The 24,290-nt window shown below is 38.2% G+C and overlaps 1 protein-coding gene across 2 annotated transcripts in view; it reads left to right on the forward strand.

Annotated features, from left to right (window-relative positions):
* Window positions 1-20,705, forward strand: part of ksr2 (kinase suppressor of ras 2) — a 309,289-nt gene extending 288,584 nt beyond the window's left edge. For both annotated transcript variants that reach the window (XM_039771698.1, XM_039771699.1), the window contains exons 17-19: window positions 7,948-8,082; window positions 14,266-14,395; window positions 18,644-20,705. In XM_039771698.1, coding sequence (XP_039627632.1) covers window positions 7,948-8,082; window positions 14,266-14,395; window positions 18,644-18,790 — 412 coding nt within the window. In that variant the 3' untranslated portion in view covers window positions 18,791-20,705. The remainder of the gene's footprint in view (window positions 1-7,947; window positions 8,083-14,265; window positions 14,396-18,643) is intronic.
* Window positions 20,706-24,290: the final 3,585 nt, after the last annotated feature.

The following is a 24,290-nucleotide window of genomic DNA, read 5'->3' on the forward strand; positions in this document are numbered from 1 at the left end:
ATGTAGATCGGGTTATATATATATACATATATAGCGGAGAAGTAGTGTGTTAAAAAAGCTAGAAAAAGAAAAGGGAACATTTTAAAAATAACGTAACATGACTGTCAATATACAGTATTTGTTTTGTGAGTGTTACTGAGTGTTGCTGTCATCAAGGATTTGATTATCATTATTTCTTTCAATCAGGTTCGTATTTGTAGGATGTGTTGTGTTCAAGTTACATTCCGTGTTTGTCAATCGTTGTAAAGATGACAGGTTTCATTCATCGATTCGTTTCTTACTGCATCAATAAACAGCTCGTCTTCTTCTTTATCTGAGACCTGACACACTGCATGCACGGGTTTTTTACACTGTCTTCCTTTAGCGGGACATTGACTTTTTCCACCGTGTGCTTTGTTTCCGCAGTAGCTGGATTTATGAATATGCTTATCAGACGCTTCATATTTTTGCTGCCTTTTCAATTGTGTAATTCGGTTTTGTTCAGCGCTCTTTGGAACTGTTGCTTTTTATCTGTGCACTGCGTCAGTTCATGTGAGCCACTCGGTGTACATGCATCGAAGGTTCCCAGCTGTGCTGGTGCCATCTCGTGCTATGTCCATGGCTGTATTTAATGTTACCTTAGTCCTGGCACTTAAAACTTTCTCTCGCAGTTTCGCTGAGTTTGTGTCAAACACCACCCTGACCATCTCATCTTCCTCTCCATAAGCACAGTCCTTCACCCGTGAATATTTACCCGTGGCAGTTTGCTATTGGATTGCCGCTGACGGACGGCCTTATATGGGCAGGCACTAAATTACAAACGCCAGCGCAGCCTGTCTATGAACTTAATTTAAAGTGTAGGTTTACATCGTGCTTTGTTTCAGTAGCAGAACTCATGAATATGGTTGTATATGTCACTTTCGCCGCTTCTTATTGTTTCGCTGCCTTCTCAATTATATAATGCATGTTTTCTTCAGCGCTTTTTGAGGTCTTCCTGGTTTTCTATGTACTGCGTGATTACGTGGGAGGCGTGATGATGTCACACGAAACTCCGCCCCCACGGCGTTGAAGCTCATCTCCATTACAGTAAATGGAGAAAAACTGCTTCCAGTTATGACCATTACGCGTAGAATTTCGATATAAAACCTGCCCAACTTTTGTAAGGAAGCTGTAAGGAATGAACCCGCCAAATTTCAGCCTTCTACCTACATGGGAAGTTGGAGAATTAGTGATGAGTGAGTGAGTGAGTGAGTGAGTGAGTGAGGGCTTTGCCTTTTATTAGTATAGATATATATATATACCAGTAATGCCGCACTGCACGATAACATGCAGTGAATACACTTGACTTGAGCATTCATAGATTTCATAATCTTTCTCTGTACGTTTAGCATTCGTTTGCTCAGAGGTTGATGTGCTTGCTGCTTCCTAAGCAGCTGTTGTTTTCTCTACCCTAGCAGCCCAATTCTTCTCTTCTTTTGTTGGCATCTATTTGTGTTAAAACTGATTCAGTGTTTGTGTTGCAATTACTTAGTACTTTTTCTTTAATTTTTCACTTAAGCTGGCACTTAAGTCTTCAGTCTGCCTCAAGAATGATTTAAGATATGAAGAGGTAGAGGAAGTGATGGTGAAGGTGGTGGGGATGAGAATGGTGCCAATATGCATGCACCACCCTGCTGGCCGCTGCCAAGAGTTGATTCTACAATAAAATAAAAATAAAAAGAGTAATAAAAATCATCAACCTGAAATGGATAGTAGACGCCACGTAGTATATTTGTACCAAATGTCAGGTCAATAGTTCAAACGGTTTGCAAGCTACAGGTGATTTAAAATCCTGGACAGACAAACGAACAGCCACGGTAGCATATTATATATAAAGACATTTATAGGGTGGGCCAAAATGCAGAACCACATTTCTCAAGGTCATTGCACGAGAAGGAACAGCCAAGTGGGTTGGGGATCCTTTGATAGACGATCTCTTGTAGCAACATGCCTTAGTACAGTGCGCACCATGCTTTTGCTGTCAAAGCATTCTTTAAAAACAATGAATACATCATCACTACACAATGTGCCTTCCAAACGCACTTCAGCATTCCTCCTAACTGTAACATCCCAAATTGGAAAAACAATTCTTCAGTGGGTGATTAAATTTAGACAGATGGGTACAACTTTGAACAGAAAATCTCCAGGCCGTCCTTGGACTGTACAAATGCCTGAAGACATCCAAGCTGTAAAGGCATGAATTTTGCAGTCTCCTAAACATTAAGCGCACAAACATGCTTTTGCCTTAGGCATTTTCATACGTCTTTGAGGAGGATTTTGCATGAGGATCTTAAATTCCACCCATACAAAATTATGGTAATGCAGAAACTCACTGAGAGAGACTGGGAGAGCCATAGAGAGTTGTGCGTGAACATTGTGCAAACCGTTCATCGAGATGCCATCGTCGTGTACAGCAACAAGGCACATTTCCATTTGAGTGGTTGCATAAATAAGCAAAACTTTCGCTATTGGGCTGAAACCAACTCTCATGAACTTCATTGGAGACCCCTGCACAGTGAGTGTGTTACAGTATGGTGCACCGTTGCAGAATTTGACATTGTAGGCCCTTACTTTTTTGAGGACGGGAGAGCAACGGTCACCGTCACTTCAGAATGTTACATTGAAAGGCTAGAGAACATTTTGGTGCCCCAACTGGAAGAAATGGATGTGGTGGATGCCAGGTTTCAACAGGATGGAATAACAGTTCATGCAGAGAGATCCATGCAAGTTTTGCGGGAGATGTTTCCAGGGAAGCTGATCTCCGTGTGCGGCGATATTGGGTGGCCTTCACGTTTGCCTGATCTCGATCCATACGATTTCATCTTGTGGGGTTATCTCAAGTTGAAGGTATACACACACCAACCTCAAAACTTTGAAGGCCTCAAGGACGCTGTTCGCCACAAAATCGCTGCTATTCTTGTTGAAATGGCTGAATGAGCCATGTGAGTGTTCAGAAATCGTCACAAAGAATGTATTGCTAATGATGGCCACTACCTTCAAGACATAATTTTTAAAACACAGTGAAAAAAATCTATTTTGTATACCCTTTCTTGTGTTGTAATGAAATTTATTTTATCTTGTAGCATTTTTGTAGAATAACCGCTTGAAATGTGGTACTTCTTTTTGGCTTACTCTGTAAATATGTAGTCATCAAGCTTCAAACATATTCATAATTTTCCTCAATTATAATGTCATCCTGTTTTTGATAACAATAAATTTTCTGTAGATGAGATTTTTCTTTCTCATCATTGGAGTGCTTTTATCATAATTGTGCAATATTACAGTTTATGACCTTACTACTTTTCATACCCTTCTTTAACGAATAAAATTTTATATAAAATGTGCTGCACCTCTGGGAACCATGATACAACTTTATTGAATTATGAAGCTGTGCTCTCCAGAGTGCCTGCAATCCGTTTTTTTTCCAGTTGCAAAGATTAAATAAAGCTTGTTTCTGAAAGGTAAATTGTTTAGGAATGAGGGATGGCTTGCTTTGTAATTGATGCACTGAGCAGGAAATACAAATATTAAATCTGTGTCTGTTGGGCTCCATTCAATGGCCTGAAAGCTGTATCTGGGCAACTGCTTTGGGCTTTTGTGAACTGGTTTGTCTGTAGAAGAGTATTTTTCACAGATATACAACTGATAAAGGAGTCTTAGGCACATGCCCCGTGAAGGCATTTATCAGATGGGGGAGAAAGTAGAAATCAAGAAAAGATAATACGTAGGAGCCTGAAAACACCTGCCATTTAAAGTCATCTACAGTAGTTCTCAATTTTCATATCCAAGTGTCATTCATACTGTTTTGTGAGAAGTGGTAGACTAAACTACAAAATGTCATCATGAGTGCCATTTTGTGACATAATTCATTCTGAAACATGAACTCATGTTGCTGGGAGTAGGTGTAGGATGCTTCTTCTCATGCCCTACTCTAAGGTGAGACAAATTCTTATCCTAGTCAGACTTTTAGCATAATTTCTAGGAATAATTCTGACATGCTTAATAAATACAAGCACTAGTCTATTGAAGTCTTTTGGGTACCTGTATCATGTTAGGCAGAGCTTTTTAAACCCTTTAGCCTAACCAATGTGGCTTGGAGCTCTTCCATTAGAATGTCAGCTTCAAGCAAGCGATAAAATTATTGTCACTGAGCAGGATGTGCCTGTCTCTCCCACTTCATAAATTCAAGTCAGGGCAAACAAGTGAGTAATTAAAAGCCTCAAACAGTGTCCAATATCTGACCAAACATATTAGGTTAGCAATCAGATCTAAGCGATAAGGTTAAAGGTGTGAATTTTGTGACAAAGGTTGGCTGTTTTTTTTTCTTATTTGCAATGTTGCATTGGAGACACATAGTAAACACTTGGTGCTGTGCATGCAGCACAAAAAGGACAAGGGAGAAGCCTGCTTAAACAATTTCAAAATGAAAAGGTGCTGAAGCCTATCCTAGCAGCCCTGGGTGCAAGTAATGAAAATATTCTGGACATGGTACAATTACACACATAGTTTCATACTTGCAGGTTAGTTACCATTTGGCGTAATCGGCACATCTTTGAGAGTATAGGAAGACAATCTACACCAAGTAAAACCCACCAAGATACTTGGAGGACATGTATTCTACACACAGGCAACAACTGTCTCCTGGATTTTAAATCAAGATGCAGCAGCACTAACCACTGTACCACCATGCCACCCATTTTAGAAAGATGCACTGTACTATTCTTATGGTGTGTGGTAATTTTGAGAGTAAACATTAAAAGGTAGTCTATAAAATTATTTTTCAATGAGATTAACTGTTTGATATGACAGCAAAGCAACAAGTTTTCACTCCCATGAGATACATGTCAGCTCAGATCATCATGCCCTTCTTTCCCTTGCAGGTGGCCAGACCTGTAACCTTCCTAGCATCTGACAACACACTTCAACTTTCCTTGCAGTTCTGCTAAATTTATTCTCCTCATTGTACACTCAGTTACTCATTGAGTCTTGCTGAGTGGGAGGGTTTCAAAAGTAAGTATTAGGGCCAGCTGGATGCTGCTGGGGAGAATACTCCATTGCCAAAGAGATGTGTACAACCCTATTACCAGTCTTCAGGAGAGCCTCAGAATACACCTGAAAAGAAGGAATAACTTGTGAACATTTGTCTACTGGGAGAACATATTCTTTTAGGGCTGCCTTGAGACAAATGACCCCAACCCCATCTTTAATACACATCTTCATCACAAGAAGAGTGTGAATAAACACCTCCTATGAGGAGATGGAGAAATGCAAGCACGAAGAGGCTGCACCATTTCACCAGTGGCAAAATGAAGCCCTTTAGAATAGGAGAAATATGATATTCTCCGGCAAGAGGGTTGGTTTCCATGGTTAGACAGCCTCTCTGAACTGAGCAAAACTATGAAAGGAAAGGATTCAGCCTTTAGACCATGTGTTGGTTAAGGAGTTTGAGTTTTGTTCTGCCCTGTGATTTAGTTCAGGGTCATTTAGACCCCAATTACATTTTACTACTCTCACTGAATCCCCTTAAAATCTCTGCTGCTCTGATTTTCAATTTCATTTAATTTTGTTTTAAAAAAAATATATAAAAATAGTTATGACATGGAGGAAGAGGGGGAGAGAGATTGGTGCACCATGATAGAAAATCAGTTAAGACATTTATTTGTGTTCCCAGGCAACACTGGAAAATCCCAGCTGATTTACCAAAGATTCTGAGTGCAGTGTTGTTACTTGGGCAAGAGAGCAGGGACTCAGAATGTGAGCAGATCCTCCTCCGAATCAGACAAACCAAAGTATGTGTGGCTGCACCTTCTTGTCACAATGCCTTAAAAACCAGGTGCGTCCATACATAAACAAAATCAAAATTAAAGAATAATGCACATAAACAACATATATCAAAGAATCAGGAATAAACAAAAGAAACATAAAACATGAATCTGAACCCCAGCCAGGGGAGGAATCCTGGCTGAAACATGTCAGCAGCATAGACAATGAGATAAGGTGTCACTCTCCATCCTTAAAGCTCAATGTCTCTCCCGTTTTTTTATCGTAAATGAGGTGTCTTTTAAAACCAATTTAACTCCCATATTCAGCGATCAAATGCTTGATTGTAATGAACATCAGAAGGCTCAGTAAGCCGTAAGACATTGCACTGTGCATATCCATCTGACTTGATACCCATTGCTTCTTGGGCAGGTCAAAGAACTGTCAAGCACAGGGATTCAGGCTAAAATGAGGTGAAAAAAATGGAATGCAGCATTTACGTTTTAAGCAGCTGTTCCAAGCATGACTGTTTTGCGTATGGAAATGCTAAAAAAGGCTTTTAAAATTCCTATTGATGACAGCTTTCTCTTTGTGTTTGCTTCTTCCACACATATTTCCATATGTATCTGTCGCTTTAATAGACCAGCTGGCACCGTTTTTGCAGTGCGGTGTCATTAAAAGCAAAACAAACACATCATTTAATAATGCCAGGCCTCAATACTGTTTGCAGAATAGTTAGAACCAAGCAAATGTTAAGAGAATGTGAAACTTCTCTTGGTTAGCAGATTAGTGGAGAAGTAGCTTGCACATGTCACTGGGTTGACAATGGCGGTTACATCTGATAAAGTTAAATACTAAATCTTAATTAAGAATAATTGCTGTTGAAACTAGAGAAATGTGGAAGCCAGTCTTAGATATCCAGTGGGCCCAATTAATTTGCACCTGCACTCCAAATGCATCACCCGTATTTCTACCTATAGCCAGTGGAAGTCTGACCTTAGGCTGCAGTAACCTTTGATCGATTCAAGTGGACGTTGCACCTGCAGGTTATTTGTTAGGGTGTTGGGCATCCTAGATAATAAATTTGTTGCTAATGAGGAGTCAAATCTGTGCTGTCATGCCTGTCAAGAAGGTCTTAGGCAGAAATGCCAAATTAGCTTATTGTTTTCAAGAATTTAGAGTTTGTGCATCCACTAGATTTTATTTTTGTTAGTTGCTCTAAAACGTGTGACTAATGAACACAAGAATAGAGTTAAACACACAAGGTGTTCTCTCATTTTTTGCCTTGATCCAAGGGCATCACATTTTTTTATCTGGAGGTTAAAAGAAATCCATTCTCTCTTTAGTTGCTTTATTGCCATGTGTCGCAAAGACTAGAGATCTAATTTGCATGTGCTGTCAGTAAAGCAAAGCAAACATATAATGCAAAAAATCACTATAGATGATTCAATATAGTAATTAACAAAATGCATGTTCCTTTGCAGTACTGTTCCTGTCAGGCAAGGTGAGCAGAGGTTTACACGTGACAGCTCATCTGCCTTAGTGGTGAAGATCATTAAATTATTCACAGAGATATGGAAGCATCAGGTTTTAAGCCAGTTGCTGCAGTGATATGACCAGAAACGAAGTTAACACAGGCACAGCCAGATATACTGTGGCTAGAGTAATTCACAGGATCAGCTAACAGCATCAGACAACAAATGAGTACTTGGGTGTGTAATACTACTGTTTCTCAGTATGACAAGATCTTCAACAGGTTTGTGGCCTTTGTCTTCTGAGATCTCACCATAAAGGCTAGAAGATGAGAGCCATACGATACAGGGTTTGGAAACACTTTTCTAAGATAATGGAGACTCAAGGGTAAATTTATTACAAATGCTTACACAGAGAACCATAGACACATGGAATATGTTACCTAGTAGTGTGGTAGAGAATAGGTCATCTGCCTTACAATTGAGACAAACAAAGTTTTTAATGAGAGAGGACTAGGAGAAGTTCGTAGTGAAAAGTTGAGGCTATATCCTCCAATATTCTTTTCAGATGCATATTAAATAAGATACTGGAATACCAGGGGACATGAAACGGATGCATCAGACTCATTTAATTGAGAAACTCCTATATTTGTCTATGTGTGTTTTGAAATTGTCCTCTTCTACAACTCTACTTTAGCAGGAGGGAAGACAAATTAAGGATCCCCAATGGCTGGCTGTGTCATCTGGCTCCAGAGATCATCCGTCAGCTTTCGCCAGACACAGAAGAAGACAAACTCCCCTTCTCCAAGCACTCTGATGTGTTTGCATTTGGGTAAAGTCTTTCTAATTCTTTTTCATTGACTGCCAGTTTTATCATCAAAGTCTAAAGGAGTATGAAGTTCTTAAATTTACACTGTTTTACAGTAGACAGTCATCAGATTATTAATAGAACTAAGTTTCAGTTCTGCACAATGATAAAGAGTTTTGACATATACTATGTGGAGGTGCTCACACAGTTTATTAGTGTTAATAGATTTGAATAATGGATTGACGAATGTATTCTCTGCTTCTCTGAAAGGTATCATAATATCCTACTGTCATTTGTCTCAGCCAGGGTTCCACTCCTGGGGGAGGGTGGTCAAATTAGTTTTATGTCTCTTTTGTTTTTTATTCTTTTTATAGTGATTATTTGCATCTTTCTTTATTTTTAGTTTTGTCTATGTAAATAACCAGCCTTTGTTATTTTACATGTGTTTTGTCGGTGGTCACCTTCAGGAACTGCCCTCCACCCTATATATGCAGAAGGTTTAACACAGTTCCTGATGGTTCATAGTGAATGAGCAAGGGAGTTGATCTCCTTCTGCTTTGTGTTATGATCTTGCTTTTGGAAACTGTATTGGGACTAGTTTGATTTGGATTACCTTTTTTCAGGTTATTCCATTTTGCCTGTGTGCTCCATGGAGCTCCATTGTGATTGGAATACTTTTTTGTGAAGAATAAATATTTTTGTTTTATAAAGATTTGAGGCTTGCCCTTATTACTAACAGGGGTTTGATAGTGACAGCTCCCTCTAGTGGTATATATCTCAGAATGTGTTCCTGCACATGCCAAGTGTCATGGTTTCTCTGATGGTGAAGCCAAGGTCATACACCATGTAGATTTGATTTCCCTAGTGCTGCCTGGCAGGTCCTGCTCAGTACCACTCCCTGACATACGCTCTTATAAGCAGCCCTGAAGGCTCATTGCCCAGTCCTGTTTGTAATCACCTGTAAAGCATTGTCAAGTCCAATTCAGAGAGTATCCTTGCCAAATGCCAAAGCACACAGAGAAGAACATTGTTTTCCTCCCTTCTCTTGAATAGAATTGTATTTCAATTTAAGATTTAATTTACATGTGACTGAGGCTTCATGATCTTTACTGCATTAACACACAATTCCTCAACATGATGAAATGATAAAGAACTTAGGAAATGCAGTCGATTTTGCCTTTAATGAATTTTAACACAACTGCATTTCTAGATGTTTTTGGTATTGAACATTCATCAATTGGAACAGCATTTTAATTGGTCACAACAATCATGAGAGTTTTTCTGAGAGACATTCATTCGGCAATGGCCTGCCTGGCACATGGATATTGATCAGACATTACTCATTTTGCTATGACACAGTTCAGATTTACAACTGCTAGTGATTTCAGGAGTCACAGAATTATCATGAGCCTGCTAAAGGCCTGATTTCTGTGTAGGATCATGAGTTACCAAACAGAAAAATAATGGAATGATCGCCAACAATTCTGTCTATTATTGGGGCTGCTGCACTAGTAGAAGATACTGAGATTTGAGTATATTAAAGATTAATTTAAACACGCTTGTAACAGAGACCCCTAAAGCTGGTATGCGTACTGAGATTTGTGTCTGCCGAGTTTCATTATCTTCTGACTGGCAAGCCTGCTAACTATAAATTATGCCTTCTGCATCACAACAAATCCTGCATTCCAGAGGGTGGAACACCTGTAATATGGGGGTTTAACTCTACATCATCTTTTCTGAAAATTGGAAAAACAATAATATTGAAGTTAAAAAAATTAAGGCTGACTTTTTTTTATTGATTTATCAATGCAGAATGTATGTACATGGACTAATCATGTAGGGTAACAGTGGTGGCAGGGACAAACTGGCCAAGTGGCCTACTGTTGAACCCCTTCCATAATTAGTTATGTCATTTGGCCATTTCTGCATTTAGGAATAACATGGAAGCAGTGTTTTATCTAAGAAATTTTACCTCAGTTATGTATTGCCTTCTAGCTTTTAAGATTACAGAGCTCATATCAGTAGGGTCTATAACTGACTGAGAGTCTGACTTGGATTTAACAAGTATAAAAGGCAGGATTGGGTGGTTCTTCTTGAATATTTCTGTCTCACTTGTTCCTCAAAGTTGGGAGTCTCTGGTAAGCACACACATAGATGTTCACTACTGACATCCATAATATCAGACTGTATCTGAGTGTGCAGTGCAGCTCCTGGTCCAGGCTTTGGTTTTGTCATATCTGGACTGCTGCCCCTCTCCACAGCAAGCCACTGCAGATGGTTGAAACTGCTTTGGCCTATCTGGTGTTCAACCAGCTGAGGCAGGCACACATCACTTTTATCTTTAGATCACTAAACTGGCTTCCTGTAGAGGCACATGGTAAGTTTAGACCCTTTATGCTTGACTACAGAGTAGTAAATAGGTCAGCACTTAAATATATAGAGACACTTGTGAGGTCCAATGTTCTTTCTCTACCAGTCATGTCTGCTAATAAATGGCATCTGGTGATACCACTTCTCTATGGCATCAAATCTCAATCCAGGCTCTTTTTGTGTGTAACTCCAAGCTGATGGAATGAGTTGGCCACATCCATTCAAATGTATGACTCCTTCAACGTGTTTGGGAACCATATGAAGACTCTCTTGTTTGGTGAACTCCTGTCTAACTGATATTAGTGTTTGTAATCTAGGAATAGTAACTTCCTTATATTTTGTTCACTTGTGTTGATCAATCCTATATCCTCGTCCTGTAATATTTGTTCCCAAACAGTCCTCCAGACTGATGTTTACTCTATTATGTTGAAGTCCTTTGTAAGTCACTTTAGATAAGTGTTTGCTAAGCAGATAAGTGAAAATGTAAATAAAGAGTTTCTAGCAGATGGCATGAACTAGGAACATAATGTATGTGCTTTTAAAAAATATACATTATTATACTCCAAAGGCAGAAGTTATAGTTGAATGTCTATTTGTACCCTGAAGATACTGTCATGTCTCCTAATCCTTCTTTACAATTGTGTTTGTAGTTCTAGGTTTGTGTCTTGAAATACATTATCATTTCTCTGTTGGCAGTGTGCCTCACTTATATGTGTTCTTTCACCCAAAGATAAAGCGGGTATATTTTTTGAATGAAAGATCGAAATGTGAAACTTAGTCAAGCAGCCTGAGACATTGTCTTTTGTACCTTTACCCTGTGATTTCACATGCTGCATATTACTGTCAACAGAAATTCCTCAAAAAGCTGCCAAAATACGGTATTATCATGGGAGAATGCCAATAAACTGCTAATGCTGTTAACTTAGAACAAATGACAAACATCAGAGGCAGAATCGTTGGCCTATTTTGTATGTGAACCTTTCAACAAAAACTCAAGGAAAGCTCATAAAATTTTTTAAAAAGCAACTGATCCACAACAGTTTGTGTTCAAATCTGAATATGATGGCCTGTTTATTCATATGTCCAAGTCCATTAAACTTTTGATGAGTAACTAAATGCAGCAGTGTAAACTTGCTTTTGTCTTGGCCCTTGTTGCCAACCCAGAATTGGATTAAGAGGATTCCAATAAAGGAGAGATGGATGTATCCACTGGGCACAGGATGGTGTGCTTGTCCATTACAGGGCTAGTTAACCACACATCCACATTTAGAGTCTGTAGTTAACCTAATGAGCAAATTGTTGGAGATGTAAAAGAAAAAAAAGGAATACCTGGAGAAAAAAACAATGTAGACATGGGCAGAAAATGCAAGCAGGATTTAAACCAGGAAAGTACAGTTAGTATTATGCAAGGTATGCAACATAAAAAGCTTTGATGCAGTTCCACACTGAAGATACATTTTGAAACTAGAAGCAATTGACATTAGAGTTAACCTACAAAACTGGATCTGAAGTTGGTTAACTGGCAGGAGACAAAGAGTACAGCTAAGAGGAGAATGCTTCACATGGAAGGAGGTCATCAGAGGAGACCCTCAAGAGTCTGTCCTTGTTCTGAGACTTTTTCTGAATTATATTAATGACATTAATTCCAGTGTAATTAGCATAAACATGTGAAATTCACAGATGATTCTTTAAGTGGAGACACCTAGGAGACAGCCAAAGCAGTTCTAGAAGACCTGGACAAGCTGCTGAACCTGGCAAACACTTGTAAAATGCATTTTAATGTAGAAGAATGCAAAGTGCTACATGTGAGCATAGCAAATGGCAGTTATAAATACAAGATGCGAGAAAAGCATTGTCTGAAAAGGATTTAGAGGTTTATGATGACATAACTTTTTCATTGTCTAAGTAGTATGCAGAAGCAATTAAAAAGGCAACAAAAATATTAACTAATATTGTAAAAACTGTTGAATATTAACTGGAAAAGCTTATGCTCAGGCTATATAATGCACTAGTGAGACTGCATCTAGAGTACTGAGTGCTCTGCTCACCATGCTACAAGAAAGAGCAACACTTGAAGCTATAAAGAAAAGAGCACCCATGTGCATCACAGGACTTAAGGACATGTTCTACTTGGATAAGCTTAGAGAATTAAACCTCTATAGTCTCAAGCAGGGGAAGCTGTTGTGAGGACCTAATCCAGACCTTCAAAATTCTCAAAGCATTGATAAAATTGATCCAGCAAAATTCTTTCAACGTAAGGATTAATTGGTTAATACAGGACACCTGTGGAAATTTAAGGGGAAATGCATTAAAGACGGAAGCCAGGAAGCAATCTGAAAAAACCAACAAGCCATGTAGTTGAAGAGATAATCCTGACAACCTTTAAGAAGTGTCTGAATGAAATATTGGGGTAGCATAGCCTGTAGCTAGACAAAGGGGTTTGGTGGGCTGAATGGACTCTGCTCATCTGTTATATGTTTTATGTTAAATGTTCTTGTTCTTATGCCCTTTCATAGCGTTATTATACAGCTATGTACTGTCTTATAATTTTCTGGATGTTATATTAAACTATCATAGCAGTCCAAAATTTTAAAGGGATTTTTTCTAGCCATGAATGTAGAAGAAATAATTAAGTATTACTATTTCATTAAAGGTTTAATAAAAGTAATATGCCTTTTGTTTCTGCTTGTCCTTGCGGGGGTTAAAGAGGACAGAGCTCATCTGCTTTCTCTCTCCAGTTCCTCCTCCTTAGGTGCCTTCAGTCATTCTAGGTGACTAGATCACAGAGCAGCCATGATTGTGCTCTGAAGTCCTTCTTACCATGCCATAAAGAGTTAGCCCAAAAATTCTGAAGGGGAACCTCATTTTGGCCATTTGGGAATGTGATCTCATTCATTTTGTCACCGTCCAAAGTTTATGTTGGTAGAAGAGGACAGGGGCATAGGTTTGCTGGTGAATAAAAAGCTTCCTCAGATTATTTAGCATTGCTTTCATCATCACTGCCTGGTCTGCCCATCCCCTCCTTTTAGCAATGATTTGCCAGCCTGGCAATATGTCACTTCATTACAATGTCCTACAATATTAGAATATTACAGAATAATAGGAGAGGATGATATTTCTTTGGGTAAATCTTAGCCAGGATTCATTTTTCTATTATTTGGCATGATGCGGCTTATATGCATAAAGCAAAAGTGTTAAATAAGCATAAAATGTTGCTTGAATGTAATCTACAGCTGTATATTTTAAAAATGTGAAATGAATCAAATGAAGCATTTATAAAACATATAAGAAAAAACACAATATATTCAACCAAATGTTATAAATGAGTATCAAAATAATCTATGATGCCTTTATAATGTGAATGATTTGAAAAGTGCATATTGTAATTTGTTCTGAAAGGCCTATTTCTTCTTAAGCCTGTGAAAAATTGGCACATGATCCTGATTTGGTAGATTCAGCTGTTCACTTTTTACAAAATAATATATAGTGAGACCCTGAGCACAAAGGTAGTGAAAACGAAAGGGTGGGTAAATGGATGGCATTAAGCCCTTCTTTCTGCTCATCTGTTCCTGCACCCACTCTTCTGGCAGCTTTCCAGGCCAGATTTTCTCCTTGTTTTCTTTATTTAAATTTGTTTTATTCACTCAGTGTCTCAGTCACACTTTTAACATATTATTTTTCTGTCCTTTCTATTTTTCAAGCTAAACTCAGAGCACATTTCCCTTGCACTGGATTCTGGACACTCTGGTCTTTAATTCTGATTACATGATACATTCTTACCCAGTCCACAAACTGGGCTAGCACCATTGAAATTAATTTGTGCATTTTGTGTTTTAGGACAATATGGTATGAGTTACATGCACGAGAGTGGCCTTTCAAAAGTCAGCCTGCTGAAGCAATCATATGGCAAGTTGGAAATGGAATGAAACCAAACCTCAGTCAGATTGGCATGGGGAAGGAAATTTCTGTGAGTGTCTTAAAGCTGAGAACTTAATGCATCTGTGTTGGATTTCTACATAGTTTGAAACCTTGTGCAAAGTGATGGATAGAAAATGATAACAATTAAATACAATAATAATTTACCATTTAAATATAATACAATAATCACTAGTTAATAAGGTAAGTTTCTTTTTTACCCTGTGAAATTAAATATGATAGTTGTGTTACCTGTTTAAGATAAGTTAAAATCCAAATAATCAACATAGACTTTAGCATTAAAGTTTGCAGTGCACCATGCAGTGCTGTCTCTGTTATATGCTGATTAGTATGAGATTTGTAAAACTAGAGTTAATGTTTGTGATGCGCCATCTGTTGGAGTGACAAATGCAATGCATACATCTCTGTAATATGCCATTAAAGCAGCATTATTGTTTGTGATGCGCCATCTGTTGGATTAATAGACACATAGCAAATGGACAGACAAATAGACGCAGACATTTGTCTTTTTATTAAGGTGGATGCCAGTGTTTATCAATGATTTCAGATAGTTTTTAGACAATTAATTGAAATATAATAGTTATTAATCAACATATTTTACCCAAGAAAACACAATATAATAATCATTCATCTTTTTTACCTAATGAAATATAATATGATGAAGATTTTTATGCCATTTTCTACCCAATGAAGTTCAATATAATTGTTAAATAATAATGTCAGATTTTTTTTATTCAATAAAATATAATAATCATAAATTAAGATTTTTCTTACCAAATAAAATACAATATATTAACCATTTTAATTATCAGATTATTTTACCAATGAAATCTAATGTACTAATCAGTAATAATGGTTTGTGGCCATCTTTGTTTAATTGTATCATGTTTGACGCTCAAAATTGCAAATTCCTCTTCCAGCTGAGTATGAATTTAAAAATATTTAGTAATGGATGGGAAGCTATTGCCATGGGTGGTGCTGCTGCCTCAATGATCACTCAACTTAAGTTCAAAACTAAAGCCTAGCAAATATCTGTGTGGAATTTACATGTTCTCTCCATGTCTCTGTTTGTTTGTTTTTTTTCCCCAATGGGTACTCTGTTTATCCTGCCTCATCCCCAGTTAGGTTAACTGGTGATTTTAAAATGACACCATCTGCATGAGTGAGTCCTGCGATGGACTGGCACCCTGGCCTGGCCCAGTCCCAGTGTGGATAATATAGGCTTCAGTACACTGTGAATCTAATTTGGATTATGCAGGTTTGATAATGTCATGTGAATAATAAAAAATTATCCTACAAGTCCTTAAACATGAGAACAGTTGCTGTTACCATGAGGGTAAATTCAGTTTTTCTAAATCTGACCAACATAATTTTCCTTTTGAAAAATTCTTCGTCTCTTTCTGGAATGGAGGACAACATTCAAAGCACTGAGAAAGTGGCTCAGACCAACCAACTCGGCCTTGCTTTGTAAAAAGCAGAACAGTTCATTTAAAAGTGTTCCTTGTTTCTGAGGAAGTTCACTTCATATAATCTACAGGTTTGTTTCTTTATGGAGACATAGAGGTGACTGACAAAATAATGGACACTCTTGATTAAACTGGAATGTGTCTGCAGTTCCAGTTTACATCATGCTTCCCATTTCAATATTGGTTCATTGGTCATGGGAGATATTTTTTTATGTTGATATGCCAGTTCTCTTTTGGGAACCACTCCAAACAGAGTGCAGTAGTTCTCTAATCAAAATGCCATGCAATTTCTTTGTCTTTTACTTTAAGATATATTTATAATAATAATAATAATAATAATAATAATCATCTATTACAATTAAATGGTGCTTTTCTAACCTACTCAAAGCACTTTACATAGACTGTGGTGAGCTACTTTAACCATCAACAATGTGCATCATCCTCCCGTATGATGCGATGGCAGCCATTCTAGTGTGGTGGGAAATTTAGCCAGGACGTCAGGGTACACCCTACTCATTTTGGAAGATGCCCATGGATCTTTTATGACCACAGAGAGTCAGGACTTTGGTTTTACAGTGCCAATTTTTACAGCTCACTGCCCCTATAACTGTACTTTAACATTTGGATCCACATACAGACCACAGGGTAGGCACCCTTTTGTGGCCTCACTAGCACCTCTTCCAGCTTTTTAGCAGTTTTTCCTCTGTTATGAAGACATATTGTTTCAAAACACATTGTAGTGTTTTATTTCTTTTTACAAGAACAGCATGTTATTAAGATAAGGACACACCAAATAGTCTTTTAAAATCTGAAGATATTTTTGCATTAATTTGTTTCTTTATGGCAAAATACTATATGTATAACTTTCCTGTTGAAAGTATTCTGCATTAGAGATCATGAAATCTTGTATGCCTTAAAATAGTTTGTTCTTTAGAAGAGCCCTTAGATATTTTATACAGTGCATCTGGAAAGTATTCACAGCACCTCACTTTTTCCACATTTTGTTATGTTACAACCTTATTCCAAAATGGATTATATTCATTTTTTAATCAGAATTCTACACACAACACCCCATAATGACAATGTGAAAAAAGTTTACTTGAGGTTTTTGCAAATTTATTAAAAATAAAAAAACTGAGAAATCACATGTAAATAAGTATTCACAGCCTTTGCTCAATACTTTGTCGATGCACCTTTGGCAGCAATTACAGCCTCAAGTCTTTTTGAATATGATGCCACAAGCTTGGCACACCTATCCTTGGACAGTTTCGCCCATTCCTCTTTGCAGCACCTCTCAAGCTCCTTCAGGTTGGATGGGAAGCGTTGGTGCACAGCCATTTTAAGATCTCTCCAGAGATGTTCAATCGGATTCAAGTCTGGGCTCTGGCTGGGCCACTCAAGGACATTCACAGAGTTGTCGTGAAGCCACTCCTTTGATATCTTGGCTGTGTGCTTAGGGTTGTTGTCCTGCTGAAAGATGAACCGTCGCCCCAGTTTGAGGTCAAGAGCGCTCTGGAGCAGGTTTTCATCCAGAATATCTCTGTACATTGCTGCAGTCATCTTTCCCTTTATCCTGACTAGTCTCCCAGTTCCTGCCGCTGAAAAACATCCCCACAGCATGATGCTGCCACCACCATGCTTCACTGTAGGGATGGTATTGGCCTGGTGATGAGTGGTCCCTGGTTTCCTCCAAACGTGACGCCTGGCATTCACACCAAAGAGTTCAATCTTTGTCTCATCAGACTAGAGAATTTTGTTTCTCATGGTCTGAGAGTCCTTCAGGTGCCTTTTGGCAAACTCCAGGCGGGCTGACATGTGCCTTTTACTAAGGAGTGGCTTCTGTCTGGCCACTCTACCATACAGGCCTGAATGGTGGATTACTGCAGAGATGGTCGTCCTTCTGGAAGGTTCTCCTCTCTCCACAAAGGACCTCTGGAGCTCTGACAGAGTGACCATGGGGTTCTTGGTCACCTCCCTGACTAAGGCCCGTCTCCCCCGATCGCTCAGTTTAGATGGCCGGCCAGCTCTAGGAAGAGTCCTGGTGATTTTGAACTTCTTCCACTTACGGATGATGGAGGCCACTGTGCTCATTGGGACCTTCAAAGCAGCAGTAATTTTTCTCTGACTTTCCCCAAATTTGTGCCTCGAGACAATCCTGTCTCGGAGGTCTACAGACAATTCCTTTGACTTCATGCTTGGTTTGTGCTCTGACATGAACTGTCAACTGTGGGACCTTCTATAGACAGGTGTATGCCTTTCCAAATCATGTCCAATCACCTGAATTTACCACAGGTATACTCCAATGAAGCTGCAGAAACATCTCGAGGATGATCAGGGGAAACAGGATGCACCTGAGCTCAATTTGGAGCTTCATGGCAAAGGCTGTGAATACTTATGTACATGTGATTTCTCAGTTTTTTTTATTTTTAATAAATTTGCAAAAACCTCAAGTAAACTTTTTTCGTGTTCTCATTATGGGGTGTTGTGTGTAGAATTCTGAGGAAAAAAATAAATTTAATCCATTTTGGAATAAGGCTGTAACATAACAAAATGTGGAAAAAGTGATGCGCTGCGAATACTTTCTGGATGCACTGTAGATGTCTATCAGGTGTTTTTGTACATTGAGCTACTGCCTCTTTTTTACAAACTAGCTTTTCTTCATTCAAATCCCTTTTGTCATCAGCCATTGTATGTCTCCTGCTGGGAAGAGTGTACAGAGTGTCCTCGAGTGATGCTAGCTCTGCTATTTACCACAATAAGTAACTTCCAAAATACATGAATTGACATTTAACCTTTCTGTTCTTTTACACCAGGACATCTTGCTTTTCTGCTGGGCGTTTGAACAGGAAGAGAGACCGACCTTCTCCAAGCTGATGGAAATGCTTGAAAAATTGCCAAAACGGAACCGGCGGCTTTCCCATCCAGGACACTTCTGGAAGTCAGCTGAGTATGTCAAATGAGTTAGGATCCCTCCCGCAGATATTAACAGGGTGGCCTCCCTGAGTAGATGGTGGTCAGTGTAACTGAAGACATTTTGATCTGCTGCCAGACACTCACATTGAACTTTTATAGTCTATCTCTGACCAACCACTCGATGAATGTGTACACTTTGGTTTTCTCACATACCATTCTACTATCAAAGACAGCATTTTTTGTGATAACTATGTATTTGTCTCTATTTATTTGATTGTTAATTTATTGGGAATATTGCATATTGCTGTAGGTGTACTTTCTCCAGCGCTTTTGTTCTCTGATTTTTTCCTAAAAGATTGAATGGCTTAATGCAGTCTGGTCATGTTGTGGACCAAAGGTCCCTATGAGCAGCAATACAAATTTCAGTAAATATCTCCTTTAAACACAGCATGAAGAAACCAATATTTCCAGATTCTTAGTGCACGTCTACATGCTCGGTGAATTAAATGGAAATTGTGAGTATTGTAGTGTTCATAAGTCAGCACAAATGTCTGTAAATAACACATAGCTGTAGCCTCAATGTTTTTGTTTCACAGAAGCGTAACTCTTGAAAGACAAAATTCCTTCCTTTGCATTCATTGTTCAATGCACAAAATTAATCATCTTAGTTGAAAGTTTGAGAAGAAAGCCTGAATAGGACTGAACAGGTAAAGATGGGCAGTGACAAAATCTGTTCTTGTTTCATTTCACTTGCCATAATGCCTTAATCATTAACTATTTTACTTTGTTTTGAATGGTTTTCCTCCCACAGAAACTTGGCATCATATCCAAGGTTAGTTCCTGCTTTACAACTGGGTGCCATTAGAATAGGCTCCTGCTTCCTGTGACCTTTAGCTCTAGAATGTTAAATTATATAAGTGTTTATTTCAAACAGTTTACTTTTAATATGACTGTTGGACTGTAGCAATGGCTGTATTAAAGGTAAGAACAATTTCCAGTCTTATTGAAAACACATATCAACCAAAATAATGAGCACGTTAATGCTGATTTCTTTTATTGAATTAATGCATGGATATATCTTTTATAGGACACTCCAAAGACCTTACTAAAGTACAATAGCTCAATCCACAGTAATTTCCAGAGATGGCTGTTAAAGTTCATTTGGGTGTATGCAGGGTCACCCTATGAATAAGCCCTACCTGGAGTTAGAATGCTATTGCAACCTTGGATCTCTTTATTGTTATTGCAAAATTCGATCATTATAACAATCTATGAAATTGTGTGTATCAGCCCATATCTGGTAATTAACCAAAGAAGGAAATAAAAGTTTAAACACACAAACAGACATAACAAACAAAATGGGGCTGGTTGATCCCCTCATACCCAAGCAGTTTGGCCCAGCACTTTCTGCCTTACAGTTGAATTAATGATGCTTAATTGTACATTAAGATGCCTGGTCTCATTTTGGAAATTGAATTTAGTTTTAGGGTCCATAAAAATGTGAAAGATAAATGCTTCTGAGAATTATTTGTTAATTTATCTCATAATGACTTAATGGTCACATGAGGTTCTTCACATAGGGTTGCATACTGCTTATACAGTCTGGTTTTTGCCTGTTGTTTACTTCACAGCCAAGCGTTTTCCTCCAGACCTTTCCTGGACGATACACATCATTGTAACTGCCAACTGACACTGCATACTTAAGCAGAAACACATCACATTTTTTATTTACTTTTATTTGTTTATTTTATAATTTGATTTGATGTAAGAAGTTCTTGTGATTCTTACAAATGTTTTAATTTCCTTTGACTTTTTTTATACTTTGTTGGTTCAATCATATTTTACAATAATATATTTGCCTTTTTTCTTTATTTTTCATGTTCTTTGTTTTCTAAATTTGTCATTTTGCCACCTGCTGTTTGGAACAGAAGAGCCTGGCCGTAAATGAAAGCTGGCATGGAATACGGCCCTGACATAATTTTGTTTGCTTTTCCCTCTGTTCTGTGATTGACAATAAAGAAAACAAAGTCAAAAATAATATGATTTGAGTAAAGATTTATTTTAATTTACCTTTTCATTTGAATTGTCCTTTTTCTGTTTGTCCTTTTCATTTCTTTTCATCCCCCAAATAAAGAATCTCACTTTCTGCTTGAATGCTCATCTCATCCAAATTCCGTAACACGATATTCACATATAGTGTGTGTGTATATATATATGTATCTATATATGTATATTTGTGTGCATATATATATGTAAATATATGCATTTGTAGTGTCATGGGGTGCCTTGCCCAGTGGGCCTGGTTGAAAAACAGAGAGTGGATGATCTGCATCTTGGATGAGCCACTAGCCAGGAAATGATGTGGATCCCTGGTAACAGGCCTGAGATAAAGAGTGTCACCATACTGCACAGTACATTATGGCAGTGGATCACAGGTCAATGAATGATGGTCACCTGAGTGGGCAGTACCCCTTTATGCAGGGGCACACTTAAGATGGTGAGCAATTCATAGGTATAGCCCAGGGGTGTCAAACTAAGTTCTTTCTGGGTTTCAGTGGCTGTAGGTTTTCATTCTGACAGTTTTTCCATCTATCCATCCATTATCCAACCCACTATATCCTAACTCAGGGTCACGGGGGTCTGCTGGAGCCAATCCCGGCCAACACAGGGCGCAAGGCAGGAAACAAACCCAGGGCAGGGCACCAGCCCACCGTAGAGTTTTTCCATTATTAATCAATTACTCATGGATATATTATATATACTTCTTTTGTCCCAAGGGGAAATAAAAATTTTACATAAGCTCAACATTATATAATAGAGTGCTGCTGCTGTCAATAACAGGGTTGTAGGTAGCAGCAAGATGAGGTGAGACCTGCCCAGATTGTACCTCAGATTTATATTTAGACATTAACATTTGAACAGAGCAGGTCCACGAATGGAACATGCTAAAAGACATTTACTTCCTTGTTTCAAGTCACCAGCATTCAGAATGATTCATCATTAAGACATTGGTAGCCAAGTGAACAATTTCTGTTGATGAGTCAGCCAGGATGATGCAACTTATCTCCCTGGGCAGTAACATGGACAAATTCAGTCAATATTTCAATGTGTGGATGTTTAGTAATTGTGCTGTGATCGTCGTTTTACTATTACTTCTTCACATAAAACAAATAGGCAAGTCAGTTATAATTAAGGCAAAATATGCCAGTATGTGCTTAGAATGAAACGCTGCAGTCACTGTGGCACCTCTAGGGTCAGAGGTTGATGCCCCTTGTGTAGTCCTGTAAGTGTGGGTCACAAGTGTAATGTCTGCACAGGCCATAGAAAGCAGCATTGCTTGGTGTGAACAGTAGTTTTAGTTTGACCTCAGGCCTTCAGTATAATTCTGATCTGAACCTCTGAAGGTACTTCAAAGGCTGCTTCCCATCATGAAGGCAGTTGTAAGAGTGTTCTAGAGGGAGTGCAATTTCTAAGTCATATGTTGTAGGGTCATTGTTGCCACGTGTATAGAGTTAAAAGAGTGCAACAAGAAGACTTAATAGAACAACTTGATAGAATGAAAAGCATTTGAGGTATAATCCCTAAATTGCGTATGCTTCATCCCCCATAGACTGTCATAGCTAGCCATTTGAATGGGATAAAAAAAAAACAAATGTGGAAACATTGTAGGCGTGGAGAGACTGGATTCAACTCATTGCTTATTCAACCTGTGGCTATGTGGGTTTTTCATCAGGTACTATGGATTGTCACTACAACCCAGTGATGTTTAGGATAGATTGACTAGTGCCTGTAAATTGGTCTGTCAGTGTGACTGGTGCTGGATCTTTGCATCTGGCTGAGGGGGGTGGTCCTGTTGTGTGCCCAGAAATGAATGGATGGATGGATGGATGGTTGGATAAACTATAATTTTTGGTGGAACTAAGAAGGGATGCAATATTTAAGAATATCTGAGTGAAGCATTTATGTATACACACACACACACAGTATATACACACTCAGTGAAATATGCAGACACACACATATGTAAAGCTACTGGACTAAATGTAAATTGTAAAATGTGAGTAAGTGATTCAAATTCCAGAGTTCAGCGGTAAAATAATGCAAGGCCATTAAATCATGTGACAATAGAATAATTCTCTCATAAAAACAACAATTGATAATGTTGAGCAGATGAGAGTGGTATGTCCTTCTGTACTGTCAACACTCGGTCATAACTCTTTTTGCTTATATTTTTGAATACCTCCTACCTCAGATAATTTAATTTCAGACAAAGTCTAAGAGCATCTGCTTAGTGTTTGGAGGGCAGAAGGCATTTTTTTGTTTGTTTCTCATCAATAGATGATGTTCATTGTGGAAGTATTTAATGAAAATTCAAAGGAGATGAGTCCCAGCATTCAGGGCTGCATTTGCAAAGCGTTCCTGAACTGGAAAATACAAAAGCTTGTATAGACTATGCTACTCACTGAAACGCTTTCTGAAAAGCCAATCACTTCATGCATTCCCCCTTCCCATCCACTCCAACCCCCCCATACGGCAGATAGTTCACCTTGGCACACAGCATTCGTATGGGTCTGTTGCTTCCCCTTCCAACAGCATACCAAAAACAAAAGGACAAAGGCAGGCGGATAAAGCGTCTTTATTTCCTAAATGTCTGTAAGGAATGTTGTGAATAACCTAGGAATCCTAACCAGGAGAAATGCCTACCGATTCTTGAGCTGCCAAATTCCTGCACTCTGTTGCGTTTTTACACTGATAATCTTCATCTCGCCTCTCTTTATGGTTTAAAACTGCTGCGTTCCTCTCTGCTGCAATATCCATGGAAACAGCATTAAGTGAAACATTTCTTAAACTTTACAATCTGGGGATTATTTCCTGAATTGGTGCCCTGTTTTTTTTTTAAGCTTTTCACAGTTTGAGTCTTTTTCATTTTAACTTTCTTATTTTGTGTACACTGGCAATTTAAAGCAGAAGTAAATTAAATAATGTACGGCGTCATTATGTCATCTTATTAGAGAGGCGCACCTCCTTTTAATGTTATTTATGTTAAATTCCCATTACCATATTAAATAAAGAAATATTAGAATAAATGAGGACGTTGCACCAATATATTTAAGTAAAAAAGTAAAATCTAATTAAATAATAAGTAAAATGATTTTTGCTTCATTTATAAAAATGCCTTTTTAATATACAATTCAATTTAATTTATTTTTGTGTTGTGCTCCTTGCTGACTGAAGTGCTTATTTACAGTTATAATGCTGTAATGGTAAATTACTAAACCATGCAATATTTACATACGTAAACATACAAATTAAGTTGAACAAACAGTAAAACATAAATAAGGATGTAAATAAAAAATGTTGTAATGTAGTCTGCACATTGCATATTGCAGCCGCCAACTCCACTGTCCAGCCTGATTATAGGAGCACTACACCCACCGTGCTGCTTCACACGTTAGTGGGTGGGATTCACACTAGAATTGGGATGGGGGGTGGTGCATTTAACACTCTCTAAGGCAACAAGTAAATTCAGTTCAGTTAAGTTTATTC

Source organism: Polypterus senegalus, chromosome 12 (assembly GCF_016835505.1).
Source record: "Polypterus senegalus isolate Bchr_013 chromosome 12, ASM1683550v1, whole genome shotgun sequence".
Lineage (NCBI taxonomy): Eukaryota > Metazoa > Chordata > Cladistia > Polypteriformes > Polypteridae > Polypterus > Polypterus senegalus.